Here is a 17,790-nt window from a genome sequence, read left to right on the forward strand (position 1 = left end):
CCTCCCCCCGTGGGTGCCTGAAACCGCGGACAGCACCAAACACTACATATGCTGTGTTTTTCCCGCAGATAAACCTCTCTCAACGGAGCACGTCAGGGCTCCTCCCTGGCACGTCCGAATTGCCGGCCCCACCGCCCTGGCGCTTTGGGGCCTCGCTAAGTAACGTAAGGGGGACCTCAACACGAGCACCGGGAGGGATCCGTGACAGCCGTGGAGATGCTGGTCAAAGGGGTGACCACGTCCTGGTGGGACGGAGCGGGACAGCACATCTCATCCCGGCACTCAGAACGCGCACATGTAAAACTGACACATTGTTTATTTCTGGAATTTTCCATTTCATGTTTTTGGACCGGGTGGACCACAGGTAACTGAGCCCGCGGTAAGTGAAAGTGTGGATGGGAACGATAGTACTGGGGCTCTATCTCCATTTTACGCAGAGGAACCACCGCTCGAGCTGTGGAGCCAGGCACTGCGGGTCCATTAATTCCGAGTCGCGTGTCAAGCGCCGCTCGCTGCCGTGAGAACCGGTGCGCGGTCCTGGGCGGAGGCACGCTGCGCGCAAGTTATGTCACCGGAACCAATGGCTGACGGTGCACCACTATTGGTAAAGGTTCTTAATCACAACAGAAAGCAGCACAAAACATTTACTGATTATTGAGATTTATAGCCACGCCCTTTTACATGTTTTTCAAATAAACCTGTTGTCATGGTAACCCCATTAAAACAAGATGCAACCCGAGAACTAATTACAATAGTGCTTTATACTTCGTTACACCTTTCTTCTGAGGAGTTCAATGCACCTCACTCATTAGGCTCTATAACCACCCTCTGAAGTCTTTAGGGAACAGAGGTTATTAAACCCATTTTACAGATGGAGACACCGAGGCACGGATGGGTTAAATGGCCTGGCCTCTGGCAGCAGCTCAGCCTCGAGCAAGTCTGGGCCAGGCCAGGCCTGCTCCTTCTCCTTCCTCCGTCTCCACTCAGGAGACCCGATCTGGTTCTGAAAACCCTCACCCTGAAAGCCTGCTTCCCACAGTGCGTCTGGGCTGCAGACTCTGCTGTCGTCTGTCTGCAGACAAGGCTGCCAGGCCAGGCTGCTGCCGGGATTCCCGAGGGAAGAGAGGCAGTGCCGGAGGTCCAGAGGGTGGGACCTGCCACTCCCCGTGGACTCAGCCTGCAGAGCCCACACCCACACCCACGGGCCTTGGCGCCCACACTCAACCTGATGCTCCCGGAGTGGTGGGGCCGCGGCGGGAACCGGCTGGCACCAACCTGCTGCTGCCTCCACCACAGGAGAGTCTGACCCTCTCCCTCGGCCACGTGGCCAACAGGCTGTTCCTTGAACATCCAGGCAAAACCCCGCCCAGGCCTCTGCTCTGGCTCAGTGGTCCTCAAAGCGGGGCCCAGGTCAGCAGTGGTGGCTGTGATGATAGAAAGTTCTGGCCCCACCTCTGAGCCACTGAGTCAGGCGGTTTACCAGCCCTCTGGGGGCTTCTCTGACCAGCATGTTCCTCCCCCAGGCATCCAGCTGCCGTCCCTTCCCGCGCCCCAGCCTTTTCTCAGTGCCGCTGGCCCCAGGGCCCCTCCCGACACAGCCTGGGGCCCAGGAGAACGGGGTGTCCTAGGGCAAGTAAGCAACCTATAGCAAACACAGGAAATGAGGGGCTACAGAGCCCGTACCTTTTACTTCACAGGAGCCTGAGGCGTCCTACCCTCCCCGCAGGGGGACAGCGGGCGGAGGGGATCCTGCAGCCGTGGCCAGATTCCCAGCAGGCCCTGCGCCTGCCCTTTCAGGAGTCCCCCGAACTGAAGCTCTAGACACCCTTCCACATTAAAGGACGGTGAGTGGAGAGGGGGTGTGCAGAGGTGGGGGGCTGGTGAGAGACGCCGTGTCCGTTCCCGTGAGCCTCCGTCTGTGCCAGGTGCTCCCCTCAAGTGCAGCCTCAGTCCGCCCTCGCCGAAGCACAGTGTTGGGCTCGTGTTATGGGAGGAAGTGCGACTCAAGGTAAATAAACAGGCCAAGTTCAGACCGGGTAGGCCACAGGGCCTCCCCCCGGCCAGGCTGCTGGCTGCCAGCGTCCCAGATGGATGCCCCCCCGCCCCCCCCCGGGACCTGGCGGTGCTGAGGCCCAGACCTGGAAGGGCCTCGCTCCAGAGCAGACGCAGTCCCTCTGCAGCCTGCGCTCCGCGGCTGGGCCCACCACCAGGGCACACGCTCCCACACCGCCGGGGGTGCCCAGGAAGGGAGAGGGGCCCGGGGGCAGGCACAGGGCGGAAGGGCCCAAGCCCAGGGAAGGCCGGGAGCACTGGGCCCAGGAAGCCTGGGCCTGGGCCTGAAGGAAGCCAGGGACGCCGGGCGCTGAAGCCGTCCTTTGGGAGAGGAGGTGCATGGGGGGCAGGAGGGGACAAGAAGCTGAAGGAGGAAAGCAGCCAGCACCAGGCACTGAGTGGGCGGAGGCCGCGGGCACCCCGACACGAGCTGGGGATGGGGTCTCTGCGCACACACACACACACACACACACACACCGCACAGACACCGACATACACACACACACACACACACCCCCGCACAGACACCGACATACACACACACACACACACCCCCCCGCACAGACACCGACATACACACACCCGCCCCGCACAGACACCGACATACACTTTGTGGGGAAAAATCTACGTCTCAGACCACAGACGTGGACGTGGGAGCCACGCTGCCCCGGCCTGTGGAGCCAGCTAGTCTGCACAGAAGAGCAGACAGGACCGGAGAGAGGGGATCTGAGAGCGGACCGAGCGGAGGAGGCAAGAGGAGAGCAGAGGCCAGAGGAACGGGGACCCCGGTCCGGGCCAGGCAGTACAGCTCCGCAGCCTGTTGGCTAGTGAACAGCCTCCGGCTTCCCAGGCGGAGTCCATCACCCACCACCCGCTGCCGCTCCAGGGGCGCAGCCACACCAACACCCGAGAAACAGGAACCAACCTCAACTCTCAGATGAGCTCACAGAAAGGGTCTGTTTAAAGAAGCCATTCATACACAGTATTTATTTTTATGAATGTGTTCATCAGCCATTTCTCTCTATGCCGGTGAGAAACATAAAAAAGTCTGAATGTAATCTTGAGCTGAGTATAAAAGAATACCCCGTAGCTTCCATTTCTTGTTTTAAGTTATTACCATTATTTTATATTCTCTTGGTATAAAAATACTTTAAAAAATCCCAAACTGATATACCAGCAGCACACCTACCAGCATACTTACACACACACACACACACACACACACACACACACACACACGTACACACACATGCACACACGCGCTCACTCACACACACATACATATGCATGACCAAGGCTGCACAGGAGCTGAGCCACGCGTGCTTCTGGTGTCCACTGTGAGAGGCGGGGCTGTCAGAGGAAGCTCGGGGACAGGCTCAGCCGGCACCGTCAGCACAGGACCCCCCAGGCCCTGGTCCCCGTTTCACAAGGTGAACACCAACCACCTGGTCCACTGATTGAAACTGGGAAAGGATGATCTTGGGGGGGTTGGGGGGGGTGCACACCTTTTGTGCCCGGGGACACCGCTCTGACCCAGAAGGCGGTTGGACAAGTTGCCGGTCTTGACCATGGAGGCGGGAGCGGACCCGTGCTCCACCGATGACCGGCCGGGGGACGGAGCTGCTGAGTCCGCGCGGTCCATCCGCTCAGGGAAAGGGCCGCCCTCGCTGGCGCCTGGACTTGAGGTGGCCGGCTGGGCGACGCAGCGCTTTCCTCTCCTGCCGGTGCATTTTCTCGGCCGCCTGCTGCTTCTTCTGCTGCTCAGACTGAAGGAGAAAACCAATGAGGGAAAGAGAAGAAAGGCCCACATGCCCTTGGTCACATCCGAATGCCAACAGCACGACCCGCTCTCAGCCCAGCCGCCCACGGCACACGGTCTGCGCCAGCCTCCGCCCTGACAACCGCGGCCCTGGCTGCAGCCGCAGGACAAGGCCCACTGTCCCTGTCACACAGGAACGCCACCTCCCAGGCGGGACAGGCGCCCTGACAGAGCCCCGAGCCTGGCTCTGCACCCCACACCGCGCTGCCGGACGCCCCGAAGGGACGGTCCCTGGGGAAGAGCCACCTCCAGGAGACAGCACCGCGCACAGAGTGACCCAGCCACGACGCAGCACGCCTTCGCCAGCGCTGGTTCCAAAGGCTCCGGCTGCTTTCAAACACGGACACGGCCCTGACAGCCCGAGACCTGCTCCCACTGACCGGGCCTCCGGCAGCCCGCCCGCCCGCCCCGCCGGCTGCTGAGAGCGGCGTCCAGCACTCGTCACTCGGCCAGCCGGCTCCTCCGCTCCAAACGGCCGCGCTCCCGCCTGTGTCCCCGCTGCGGCGAGGCTGAGCAGCTTACAGCACAGCCAGGGCTCGGGTGCTCTCTGAGCTGGCAGGACCGCACAGACAGCCACCGCAAAACACTGCAGGGACACGAGTTCCTCAAGCTGGAAACGGACGCCTGGGCGCCCGCTGGCCTGTGCCCTGTTGGCTCTAAAAGGGGGCTGCTCGGCCTGAAACGCTCTCACCCCGGACAAAAGACTCCCCTGGAGGCGGAGGGGCTGGAGGAAGGTGGGCGGTAGGTACAACCTCCGGTTCCAACACAGGCAGGTGCCGGGCGGCGGGTGCGCCGATGCCTGGTCACCGCCGACCGCGCACCGCTGTGGGACCCGGGCCTAGGTGGGAGTTGTTGAGAGTAAACCCTAGGAGTTCTTGTCATGAGGAAAAAGTTTGCCATTTTTTTTTGCTTTTTATTATATGTATGTGAGATGATGAACGCTAACTAAAAAAAAGTTCTTATCATATGGCAAGGCTGATGCCACCTGAGAGCCACGAAGGACCAGAGGTCAGCGGGTAGAGGATTTGAACTCATTTCTTCAAAGAAAATGCACAGATGGCCAGTCAGTACATACATGATGCTCTATGCTGACAGCCTTTAGGGAGACGCACGTTAACATGACAACAGACATGACGACTATGGAAAAGACGACACACGTGCAGTGAGGGCGAGGAGACCTGGACCCTCTGCGCACGGCTGCTGGGCGTGCAAACGGGCCGCCACCTTGGAGAACAGCCTGGCAGCTCCTCGGAAAGTTATGAGTCACAATTCCACCCCTAGGTACACCCCCGAGACCAACGAAAACACACGTCCACACAAAGCCTTCTACCCCAGGTCCCACGGCAGCGTCATTCCTAACAGCCAGGACAGGGGAAACAGCCCACGTGTCCATCAACAGACAGATGGACAAGCGACACGTGTCCTCCGCACGATGCAGAGCTCCTCAGCCCCAAAAGGAGTGGCGTTCCGCTCCAGCTGCCACTGGTTCCCCCGAAGGCGTGGTGCGGGAGAGCCGGCGGCGCCAGAGGAAGCACCGTGTGATTCCACTTATAGGGAATGTCCGGGCAGACAAATCCACCGACAGGAATAGACCCGGGGTTGCCCAGGGCCGGGGAAACGGGGCAACATGAGTTTCCTTCGGGGTGATGAGGCTGTGCTGGAATTGGGTAACGGTGATGACCACACAGCGCACACCCTGACCTGTACACTGTCAAGGGTGAGTTTTAAGGTCTCTGAACGACATCTCAATTTTTAAAAATCAGAGGTAGAATCTTTGGCATTCTTTCCCACTTGCTAACAAAACATATTAAGGGAAATCTACTGGATGAGAAAAAATACAACATCTGGTTTTACTCGTTAGTTAACAGCCGACATGGAAGCACCTGGTCTCCCTCTGACGTGGGCCAGGCCTCATGTGTGACCCTGAAGACGGGCTCTCAGGAACCGTGAGAACAGGACCCCAGCAACCAGTCCCCTCTGAACTCCGACTCCTGGGCCGCTGCGCGGCACTGTCACCAACGGCTCACTCGCCCTCCTTGGTCCTAAAGCCACAGAAGCTTCACGTCTTCCCCACGGCCCCGGGGGGCCAGGACTCTGCTCTACACGGCTACTCTCGGGTCCCGTGGCCCAGAAACCAGCAGTGCCAACCTCGGGTCACCAGGACCCTGGAAAATCGCCCGGCTCCGCCCAAGGCGCGCAGGGTGCCCTCAGCCCTCAGCCCTCAGCCCTGGCCGCGGGGAGGCAGGCGAGGGCTCCACGGCACTCTGCCGCCAGGTGCCAGTGAGCCAAGAAGTGACGCCAGAAAACGACTCACCCTCTTTAACGTGAATGTCAGCTGCTTGCTGCCGACTGTGGTGTCGGACACACTCAACGTCCCATTTTTTGCTTCAAGTTTCAGCCGATCTTCTAGGGTTTTGCTGTGAGAGATTTGGGAGAAGGCACAATCATTAGCACTGTTTGGATCTGCCGTTCGGAACAAGTTTAATTAGGAGTGATCACCTGAGGATAACCCTTTCACACATGTGGCACTGAGGGAAATGGCATTCAGTCGACAGTGGGAGGAATGGAGGCCCTTCCGCATGCTCACAGACACACAGTGACGGCGGTTAGGGACCCTACTCATGTAGTGTTTTCAGTTCAAAGGCTGCTATTTCTCTCACTGAGTCCTGTTTCTGAAGCCTGTGTGACGGTCAGTGGCCCTTCTGCCTGGGCGAGGGTGTGAGTATTTCAGCGCCTCACTTGCCTCCCACAGAGGACGAACACCCCGGGCCTCCGCGTCCCCGCAGAGCAGCCGGGAGAGCTCTGCCTGCCTCCCGGGTCAGCGGGCCGCTCACCAGCCGCAGAGGAACAGCCTGACCACGCACCGCCCGCTTCCACGGAGAAAAGCAACGAGGCCCCCAAAGCCCTCGGCCCGGCCCTGGTCCTGCCCTTCTCCAGGCGCCTTTCCCCTTCCCACCGGAAGGACTGCCGGCCCACGGGCCCACACTTCCTTCCGTCCCCTTTCAGCTCTGTGCTTCCCGGCTCCTCCGGGCTCTCTGCCATGGTTTGCTGCCCTGCAACTCTCTCTCCTCTGCCCACTGAACCCTCCCACCACCTCTGTGCAATCCAGACGGGAAACTTGAATTTTGTGCTAATTACGTAACATTCACGTCTTCCCCACGGCCTCGGGGGGCCAGGACTTCTCCGCTCTACATGGCTACTCTCAGGTACCCGTGGCCCAGAAGCCAGCAGTGCATGTCGTCATAACGTTTTACTGGAAAAATCAAAACACTGGCCCTTTTTGTGAACTTGGTTTCCAGGGGAAAATGGAATTAGGCCTACAGATAGACACCTTAAATAATTTTTAACATCAGCACTAATCCGTCCGGAGAAAAGGCTAAAGCAACACCCTCTCATCCCTATGACGAAACTGGAAGAGAGGGAAGAGAAAAAGGAGAGAATATGGTTTTGTTTTCTATTCTATTCCCTCCTCAAAACAGAGAAAAATACACTTCCCTGCCAACCCTCCCAGCACCAACTTGAAGTTGCATGTCCCCTTGGAAGTCAATCCTGAGACCGCGGTGGAATAGGGGGAGCTGTGTGGAAGGCCCTCTTCCTGAGGGAGTCCGAGCTCTGACGAATGACCGAGTGCAGCTCGGCTCCTGCGAAGCCCCCAGACCGGGGTGCTCCGTGACAGCCCGAGCCCGTGTCTGATGCCAGCCGGTGAGCGCGCTCCGGTTTACGGCGCCTATACCGCTCTGACCTGCCTTCCTGGTCCAGTGTGAGAGCGAGTGGTGAGCATAGAGCGGCCCTCTTTCCTGAGCAAGCATGCTGTGAGAAGCACTGTTAAAGCACTTTTCATCTTTAACCTTCTTTACAGACTAACTAATCCTTTCAACATCCCGAGACAGAGGTATTTATCCTTTTTTTAACATAAAAAAGATTTTACTCACATTTTTAAAAGAAAATAAACACCAAAGAATTGACAATTTACACCAGATATACCACCTTCAATATTTTAGGATTATAACCCTTATTTAGAAAAATAACTTCTCTGAACACAGGAAAAAAGGAAGAGGGGAAAGCCACGGACAGCTTATAGCCAAAAGTGCAGAAGTGATTTTTCTTTACATTAGGAACTGCACACGCCAGATCCTCTGGCCTTTGTCCCAAGTGAGCTTTCTGGTGAAATGCAGGCTCCTGGGCAGTCGTTAGCCTTTCCCTCCGGCTATCCCGTTCTGTGGTCATTCTTCGTAGATCAGTGAAGGCTCTACCTCTTCCAGGCTCCACCCGCCGGAGGATGGCATGTGCTGTGTTGATTTAGGAGGCTTACGGCTTTTTATAATTTCTTGTTGAAGTCGAGCAATTTCTTCCTGTGCCTGTTCATGAAGAAGGAAGGTCTTGCCTCTCTCAGATGTAAGTCTTGATATTACCCTGAATTTCTGCCAAATGACGCTATTTTCCCAGCATGCAGTTAAGCTCTTCACCGTCTCTTGTTGTCTTCAAAAGCGCTCCATCAGTTTGTACCCCGGGAAGATGGAGACGGGCGCCTTGGACTCTCAGATGAACTTCTGCTCATCTTCCTCAGATTCTGAGCTTCACTCCTGTAGTAATTTCTGTCTGCTTCTAAAGTCTTGACGAAGGAATCCACTCTGGGAGATTTATTTTGTGCTTTTTCAGTCTCTAAAATTGTAGATCTGAGTCTTTTTATTGTATCTTCCAATACTATTACGTTATTTTGCTGGAAGTGAATTCACCCAGTCTCGCTGTGGCTTCCTCAGTGCTCCTTGGATGTGACATTCCAGGTCAGCTACACTCCAAGCTCTTGCCGCTGACTGCCTGAGCTGTGCGGGAGCGGCGCACGCAGTCTTGTTGAGCTGCAGCCATCCTGTGGCCCTCAAGCTGCTGCTAATGTCCTTCAGATACTTTGCTCCTTCAAGTTCCTTGTTGAGGGTACCCACCACAAAACTGTCCTCTTTTCTAGTTGCTCTGCTAGTTGGCCCATTTTAATCAATTCTTTACCAAGATGCTCACGTGGCTCGTTAAATTGTCTATCTGACTGCTCGCCACCTCCTCTCTCTCAGGGGGTCCCGAACGTATTCTTCCAAGGCGTGATGTGTCTGTTGGAGATCTCCCATCTGTGCTTTCAGTGGAGAGAGGAGTTTATGCTGACTTCTCACTTGTTCTAGCTGGAGAGTCTCCTGGTGTTTCAGTTTCAGAAACTGGAGTCCCCAGACCAAACCCATGTTCTTTGTCGGTGACCTGGAGCTCCAAATGCATCCTCGCAGCTCTCCGCCAGCCGTCCTAGAGCTCACCCCTTCCCGACGGCACGGAGGTGAGATGTTACATGACCTGCCCCAGGCGACGCGGGGTTCAAGTTTAAGACCCAGGTTCCAGGGTGAGGACTTCTGGTTTCCAGGCGTGTGTCAGACCACTTGATTTATCAAGCTTTGTTCAGGAAATGTGTCCAGTAAGGATTCTAGATGACAAGCTTCCACATGACAAATGGCATGAAATTACGACTGACTTTGGCTTTTTAAAAAAACACACAATAATTCAAAAGAGAAACGTAAGCTGACTCGCCTCGCGTGAAATGTCAGCCTCAGCAGGTTCCTCGACCTGCTCATTTCCTCTCTGTCCCCAGAGCCATAACCCTCCAGCTTCAACGTTAACAGGGATGGGGAGGAACGATGGAGCCACGGAGACAAGGTGGCACACAGAACACACTAATTTGGGAAGAAAAAGGCTTTTCAAGTAAATGGTGGGCAATTACTCCTCCCTCAAGAATGACCTATTCCTCCGCGGCAGGCACACACACTCCGCTCTCTCCCCAGGTACTTGCGCTGCGCGCCTGCAAGGACTTGTCCTGTCTGCTGCGGGAGAGACAGGCGCTGGGGCCGTGGCAGGAGATCAGACACAGGGCCAGCGAGGAGCCTGCTCCATGGAAGCCTCTGCGAGTCAGCGTACAGACGGGGCTGCTGCCTGTGTGAGCTCAGAGACGACGGGGAAGCAGACAGACCCGGAAAGCGGCTACTGGAACGGAACAGCGCGCCTCCCGCCCGCCGCCCGCCGCCCTCCGCCCTTCGCCCTCCTGGCGGTGCTGCCCTCCCACCCAGGCTTCAGTCTGCTGGCTGCGGGCTCCCCTGGAGCTGATAGGATTTCAGGGGGAAATCTCACTGTCACAAGATAGACAATCACCCCCTGAATGTGTGGGGATTGCCAAGAAGACAGAGATGGGCTTCAGAAGGTTGGAAGTGAGAATTACTCAGGGCAGGATGGGGCAGGCACAGGGAGGAACCCAAATTATCAGTAGGGCTGTATTAAAGGAGAAAAGTGGGCACGAATTACAAAGGAAAATTGAATGAGATATTGATCAGAGGCCCAGGATAGCGGAACCACTTACTTGTTGGAGGCTTTACAGCATACACACACTGATATTTCTTTAATTAAAACTGTGATTAACAGTAATGCTCAACTGAGAGATTTTGAATCACTTTGCGTGAGAATGGACTAGAGGAGTGGGAGATATTCACAAAGGCAGTGCTATCGTCTGGCATGTAGAAAGGCGAAATTAACTCAAAATGAAAGCATCACCCTCTCTAGTCTACATCACAGGGAACGGAGAAATGGGATCCACAGATACATGGTGGATTTTAAGTATTTTAAAATATAAGTACTTGTTTTAAATACTGCACAGTATAACTATGACAGATACACACGTGCTGTGAAAGTCACTGAAAACTATTTCAATGCTCTCAGCTTGCAGAGGTTGCGTCAGAGCCCCTGCCTCGTGGACCCTGACTCCCGTTATCAGCGAGGGTAAGTGTGTGAAAGATTCCTAGAATCCACGTTGTTGCAAGCGGGGGAAACACTTCCGTAAGAGCGCCAAGTGCTCTAAGACTTCGGGAGGGTGATTTGGCCTTCTCACCACACATCCTTGTGTTGACCCAGGAAATTCCACCACTAGGTAATATACTCTAAAGAAATTCTTAAAAACAAACAAACAAGCCTGGCCAGTGTGGCTCAGCGGTTGGATGTCGATCTATGAACCAGGAGGTCAAAGTGAAATTCCTGGTCTAGACACAGGCCTGGGTTGTGGGCTCGATCCTCAGTGTGGGGCGTGCAGGAGGCAGCGGATCCATGATTCTCTCTGATCATTGATGTTTCTATCTCTCCCTCTCCCTTCCTCTAAAATCAATAAAAACAAATGAAAAGTAAATAAATAAATAAACGGGCCCCAAATGGAGTCACTTGTGCTAAGCCCCACCAAGACTTAATACTTGTGGCCTTAAGCCTGTTTTTCACTGTGCTATTTATACTGCCAGACACTTCAGCATCTGTCCTTCCTCCTTTGACATGGAATTGGTGAACCAAGATGATGTGGTGTGTGCCACGCACCTTCCTTGTTCTTAGTGCAGAGCCTGAACCTGGGCTTGTCTGTCTCCCCTCCCCCGGTTCAGGCTTCATCATTTCCAGCCGGAACTAGTGCACAGTGAGCTGGTCTCAGGTGCCCCATTTCTCCCTGCACTTTGTTCTACAACCGAGATATCTCACTGAAGATTTCTGGGGACCCTCTGTGCCTCTATGTTTTTGTCTTTATTTTCTACAACAAGCATGTGCTGCTTTTATTCCGTAGCATTTACATCATGTGGTGGGTAGGAATAGATCTGATCCTTACTTTAGCTGACACCCCTTCCCTGGCTCCCCAGTGCTGGGCACACAGTGGCTACTGGGAACCTCTCAGAGATTTCTCCACATTGATGACTGAGTGTCGGATTCCATGCGATAGGGGCTTTGACACAACTTACGCAACCTACGGGGGTAGGCATAACTGAAATCCTAATTTTTCACAATAACTTGTTAAGAGGCAAGGAATCTTACCTCAGTGGCCACTGTCCAAAAGACTGTGATCTAGGGGGCCTGATGGGGAAAAACAAGGGCACCAGGAGTGTGGTTTGCAGCATAAACACGTCCTGGTATACATTTACCAACAGCGAGGCCACCCTGCCTCTCACTGCATGCACACTGCCCCTCGGGAGGTTGTGAAAGAGAATCAGCATGAGACCAGGGCTCCCCGAGGCCCGTGATGCTCCCCTCCCGGAACCCGAAGCCTGGGGTGCCATGCTTAGGGCCACGTGCCCGGGAAAGCAAGGCCCCGCCAGCCAGCACGAGGGCGCGCACTCACTTCCTCAGCTTCTGCTTGGTGGCCGAGTCTCTGAAGCTTCTGAACTCCTCGCCTGCTTTGATCTCATAGAACTGGGGCCTGAGGACCGTCTGCTGGTCCTCCCTGAGCCGCTCCTGCCGCCTCGCCCTCTCCTCCTGCTGCAGCAGCCGGCGCTGCTTCCTGACCTCGTCGACCCAGCCCTTCTCATCATCGGAGCTCTCAGAACTTTCCGCATCGCTCGGCCTTCCTTCCGGCTCTTCCTCCTCTTCCTGAAAGTAAAAATAGTCAGCAGCGGCTCCTCTCCCCCACCAAACACCGGCCCATTCTTGCTTTTAAATAGCATTAGCCCCTCGGAGTACGTGACAGCGCACGCATCGGGCAAATGCCCGGAACGGCCAAGGGGCTGCTGAGCCGCAGGTCACACTCATCTCAGCTCCGCTCCGCCCCTCGGAGCAGAGACGCTCACACGACAGAAGCAGAGGCAACACAAGGAACAGGACGTTACTTTTCCAGCATGTTCTTGCTGCTCCAGGAGTCTCAGTTTCTTCTTCCTTTTCTCGCTAATTTTTGAAACAAGTGGATTCAGAAGCCTAAATTCTTCACTCTCTTCGTCTACTTGGAAGTCGGGGTTCTCAAACATGACTTTAAACCGATCGTCGGTGAGAATATTAGGAAGGCTCTGTAAAAAGAACATCGACATTTATAGTTAACACCTGAATAAAGTCTGACCAGAAAGATGGCTTTAAAACGTTTCACTCAACTATAAACTAATAAGCTGCATGAGGCATAACTTAGCAAATTATTATGCCATTTTTTGAGAATTAGTTTTCAGAACTGATTCATAGATGGCAGGCCTTACTTGGCCATCACACATATGAGCTAGGAACAAGCCTTTCTGACTAAGTTTATGCTTAATACATTAGAAAGAATTTTCTTCAGTAACATTTTCAAGAAAATATATATTTTTGAAACCTGGCTTAAGTATAGCTACTATCCTGAATTAAAAATAGTGGAAAAAAAGGAAAGAAAAAAAACAAAAAAAAGAAAGAAGGAAAAGTAAAATTAGTGAGTCTTTCAACTTCGTTCCAAACCCAGGCGAGGAAGCACATGGCAGCGTCAAGAATGAACCGGGGGGGGGGGGGGGGGGGGGGGGGGGGGGGGCCCTGTGTGCGAGTCTCTGCTCCAGCTGAGCTCCTGGGAAACAGGGCCATTCCCATCCTTCTAGAACACAGAAACATGTTTAAGGAGCACGGTGCTAGACTCTTAAGGTTTTCTCTTCTCTAAAACAAACGAATTGCTTTGCCTAAAACAAGCAGGAGTTGGAGGAACAATTATAAAATGAAAACTCTTCCGACCCAGCTGGGAAAATACTTTCCCGCGTCTAATTGTGTGTGTTCAGAGGACAAGGTGCCGGGAGTGATGTTCTACAGGGTTTACAAGTGTCTGGCTAGTGATCCGCCTATAAACACTCATGTAAGTACACCAAACGCCTGCCACTCACCTTTGGAAAACATCTGTAAGTATTGTTTATATCTAAGCCCGACCTCAAAGAAGTAGATCTGCAGATCTGAGTAGGGTGCTCATTAATGCTTTTCCCAACATAGCAACACATCTGAGGAATGTTTGACATTTAAAACAAATTAATTATTCCAATGCTATGACAGCCGGGAAATTAGGCGATGCCGACTTCTGAGAAAAGACGGTGGTTTCAGCACAAGCGTCATCTCTGCTAGAACCCCACCCGCTGAAAATGCGGGAAGGGGGCTTCACCCAGCCTTCAGGGTGCAGAGGCCAGCAAAGGGAACGGGGCAAGGAGATTCTGGAAGCAAGAGAGGAAGGCCTAGGACCTGGGCTCTCCAGCCGAGACTTCGGAGGCAGGGGAAGCGGTTGGCACGGAGGGGATGCCACCACCCTGCCCCCTGCCCCCTGCCCCCTGCAGCCCTCTGGACTCGAGTGCTCATTCTCAGAAGGCTGGTGGCTGGGCTGTCGTTCTCCCACAGGAGAATCTGACCAACCAGGAGAAAGGCCGTAAATAAAGTGTCTAAACTGTCTCTGGAGCGTCCCCCATGAAGCAGCGTGGCCAGGCCACCACTCAGTGCCTGCGGGCCTGCCGCCGCCTGGACGCTTCGTTCCGCTCTCTATCCTTCACTCGAGTACGAACACACGGCCACGGACCACAGCGGAGAGAAACCCCTTCAGTTTCTCCCCGGAGAACTTTGCAGTGGAAGAACCCGAGTTTCAGGACTGAAAGGGCCACCAAGCAGCCAGCCCCGCCGCGTGACACAGAGCCAGCCACGGGCTTCCCCGCACTCTTTCCTGCTCTCTCTTGTTTTGAGGAGAAAATCCTAAGGAGCTTCCTGCGGAAAAGCAGCAACGAGGGCCATGTGTTGTTGTCCAGCACCTGCAGGTGTGACATCTCTGCACCCTCCCGACTGCCTGACGCACGTCTGGCTGGAAGCCACGTCCCTCAGGACACTGCGGTCCCACAGTCTGCATCCACCGTGGGGAGCGGGGAGCGGATCCCCAGAACGACGGCTGTGGAGCAGGATTCCCGGATGCCCAGGCCAGACGGAGCAGGGCAGGAAGATGTAGGAGAGGCTGGTCAGGAAAATAAAATTAATCTAACTACTGATCTTCACATACGTTTCTTGAGATGCAGCTGAGACAGCGGGCAAAGAATTGAGGGCTAAGTAGTGATGACAACAGAGAAAACAAACAAGAAGTCCATTATCAAGTCCAGGGAAGACCAGGGCCGTGCAGGAAGTGCGATCAGGAAGTGTGCTCCCGCTGGATGTGAAGAACATCTGCATGGTCACAACCACAAAACTGCCCAACTCCCACTTACCCCGTTACAGAGGATGTTAGTGGGAGGCAGGTAAGGGAAGACAATGCCTGGCATTTAACAGTCAAGAAGCAGCACTATTAAGAGACACAGAGTTTTACACCAAAATAATCAGCTCAAAAGGGTTTATCTCAGGAGAAGTGGAAATGGGGGAGGGGGAGAGAAGGGACGGTAAGGGGGGAGGGGGACGAAGAGGAGGAAAGGACAGAGGGGTAGTCAACATTCTTAACAAACCTTGGAGAAATATTAGGTTTTTAAACTGTGTGTGTACCACTATTATAACAACAATTTTTAACTGGTACTAAAAAGATTTTTAAATAATACTTTGGATGTTGGAATTGATCTGATGCAACCCAGTGTCTATGCACGGTTATACCTTTCCCCTAGAGATGAACTGTTCCTTTAATATAAACTCTTAATGGTACAGGATAACCCCCAAGGCTGGAAGGACGCCCCCTGCCTGGTCTCCAGGCCACAGGGTACACTGGGCCCGGAGAAGTCGCGCCGGCAATACTGACTGAGCGGCTGCAGGATCCCAGAGAAGTACGTTCCTAGAGACCTAAAGGCAACAGCAAAAGGCTGGCAGAAAATGATACTCCTCACCATCAAACCCGCACAGGACAAACTGAGCCTGGGGCCGGGCCTGGCCAGCGCCTGGTGCGCTGGGAGCCCCGCACACGGCTGCTGCAAGGACAGACGAACCGCTTTCAATGGAACGAACACCAGCACACTCTGAGCTTGGACAGGGCCCAGAAGACGCTACGTGGTGGGTCACTTTCCACTGCAGGCCCAACATCAACTGACGGTAAACATCTTGCTAGACTTTACGTTATCAGCGGTAGCAACATCTGGGAACATATTTCACTGTCTGACTCCACGCAAGCTCGGCTGGAGCCAAAGCGGAACCTAGCTGCACCTCATGGCTTTCAAATCGGGAATTATCAGAGCTGCTACAGCTCTTGAGAGTTTGAAGAGCCGAGTTCAAAGGCAAGACTAATGAACTGCTGATGGATTTAACAATTCTTTCAAGTATTTTTTACAATTATAATGAAGGATTCTTTCTTTAGTTCCAGGATGGTTTTTAAAGTCTTCATTTTAATTAGATAACATTATTAAATAGCAAATCATACGAACTTTAACAGCAGCCTCGGGTGTTTAGAAGACTCTAAGCATTTCTGAACAGAAACTGAACTCTGACACAAGGCCTGATTTGGGTCCACCGCCACCGAAAAGCAAACAAGGGGCGCATTTGACAGATAGCGCTTTCTAGCGCAATTCAACCGGGTGGCAGCCAGAGCCAGTTCGGGCGTCCGGCAGCCGGAGAGAAGCAGCTGTGTGATGAAGGTGAGGGTCTCTAAGTTCTTCCTCACACTTGCAGGAGAAACAGTACAGAGCCGGTGCTGCTTACAGGATGATCCGATTCATATTTTGACCAAAAAAATTTAAAAGCACAGGCAGTCATGATTTTTCCCACCGATCACTCTGCCTGTTTCCTATCACTTACTTGTTAAAAACTACAGAGAGAACAGAGAAAGAATAAACAAGCCAACAAAAAGCTGAGCGCTCAACGCAGCTGCCCAAAGTTGCAAGGATCAGGCCACTGCCTCAGAGTCAGGTCCCGCAGGCTCCTGAGAAGGAAGCGACCTTCTCAACTCCGAGCACTGACCACGCTCGGGTGCCTGCCGCCTGGCTAAGCAGGTGAGGAGAGAACACTGGGGCGCAAGTCTTCATACAGCTGCAAAGTCAGACCCCCCCCCCCCCGCCCAGACAATATCGGTTACAGAAAACACCCAATTTTACGACTGATCTTTGTCTATTTTCCCATTAGCAGAGTAAGGCACAGTTAAAGGTTAAGCATGCACACTCCCAATATGCCAATTCTAAGTAAAAATTGGTTACTTCTGCAATTATAAATAAATCTAGCTACAGCAAAAGAACATTTAACAATAAAAAGACTAATTATAGTCCAGCTGACATGGCTCAGTGGTTGAGTGTCAACCTATGAACCAGGAGGTCATGGTTTGATTGCTGGTCAGGGCACATGCCCAGGTTGCAGGCTTGATCCCCAGTGTGGGGTGTACAGGAAGCAGCCGATCAATGACTCTCTCTCATCACTGATGTTTCTATCTATCTCTCCCTCTCCCTTCCTCTCTGAAATCAATAAAAAATATATATATATATTAAAACAACATTGGGGGGGACCAGGCCTGCAGGTCAGGGCACTTAGGGGTGATCAGGCCTGCAGGGGAGGACAGTTGGGGGGGACCAGGCCTGCAGGGGAGGGGAGTTAGGGGTGACCAGGCTGGCAGGGGAGGGCAGTTAGGGGAAATCGGGCTGGCAGGGGAGCAGTTAGGCATCAATCAGGCTGGCAGGGGAGTGGTTAGGAGGTGATCAGGCTGGCAGGCAGAAGCGGTTAGGGGAAATCAGGAAGGCAGGCAGGTGAGCAGTTGGGAGCCAGCAGTCCTGGATTGTGAGATCCAGGTAGGATCAGGCCTAAACGGGCAGTCAGACATCCCTCGAGGGGTTCCAGATTGGAGAGGGTGCAGGCTGGGCTGAGGGACAACTCCCCCCGCCCCCCGTGCATGAATTTCGTGCACCAGGCCTCTAGTAGAATATAAAGCTCTCAAAAATATTTACAAAGAAATTTTAATAAAATGGGAAGCTACTTGTGTTATTTTATGAAACCAGGATAAATATTTTATATATACAACTAGAGGCCCAGTGCATGATTGAATCATGCACGTGTAGGGTCCCCTACACGCTTTCGATCACGGGGGAGCTGGGTGCCTGTCCGCTGGTGCACCAGGCCTTTCAGAAGCCTCCGCTGTGGCGGAGGCTTCTGAAAGGCCTGGTGCCTGAGCGGACAGGCACCCAGCTCTCACGCTTCTGATGGTCCACGGTGGGACGTGAGCTCGCTGCCCCAGAGGCCCCTTC

The 17,790-nt window shown here is 53.9% G+C and overlaps 1 protein-coding gene across 4 annotated transcripts in view; it reads right to left on the reverse strand.

Annotated features, from left to right (window-relative positions):
- NOL10 (nucleolar protein 10) overlaps positions 1–17,790 on the reverse strand; it is a 112,659-nt gene that overhangs the window by 44,180 nt on the left and 50,689 nt on the right. For 2 of the 4 annotated variants that reach the window (XR_008558499.1, XR_008558498.1), the window contains exons 18-21: positions 12,520–12,693; positions 12,036–12,283; positions 6,186–6,288; positions 3,558–3,818 (exon numbers count right to left, since the gene is read on the reverse strand). Coding sequence is in view for 1 of the 4 variants with exons in the window: in XM_008138373.3 (XP_008136595.2) it covers positions 3,699–3,818; positions 6,186–6,288; positions 12,036–12,283; positions 12,520–12,693 (645 nt within the window). In the remaining 3 variants the exon portion in view is untranslated. Of the gene's footprint in view, positions 1–304; positions 614–2,659; positions 3,819–6,185; positions 6,289–12,035; positions 12,284–12,519; positions 12,694–17,790 lie in introns of those variants that run through there. The other 2 variants (XR_008558500.1, XM_008138373.3) reach the window with 2 other exon arrangements.

Source organism: Eptesicus fuscus, chromosome 16 (genome assembly GCF_027574615.1).
Source record: "Eptesicus fuscus isolate TK198812 chromosome 16, DD_ASM_mEF_20220401, whole genome shotgun sequence".
NCBI classification, from domain to species: domain Eukaryota; kingdom Metazoa; phylum Chordata; class Mammalia; order Chiroptera; family Vespertilionidae; genus Eptesicus; species Eptesicus fuscus.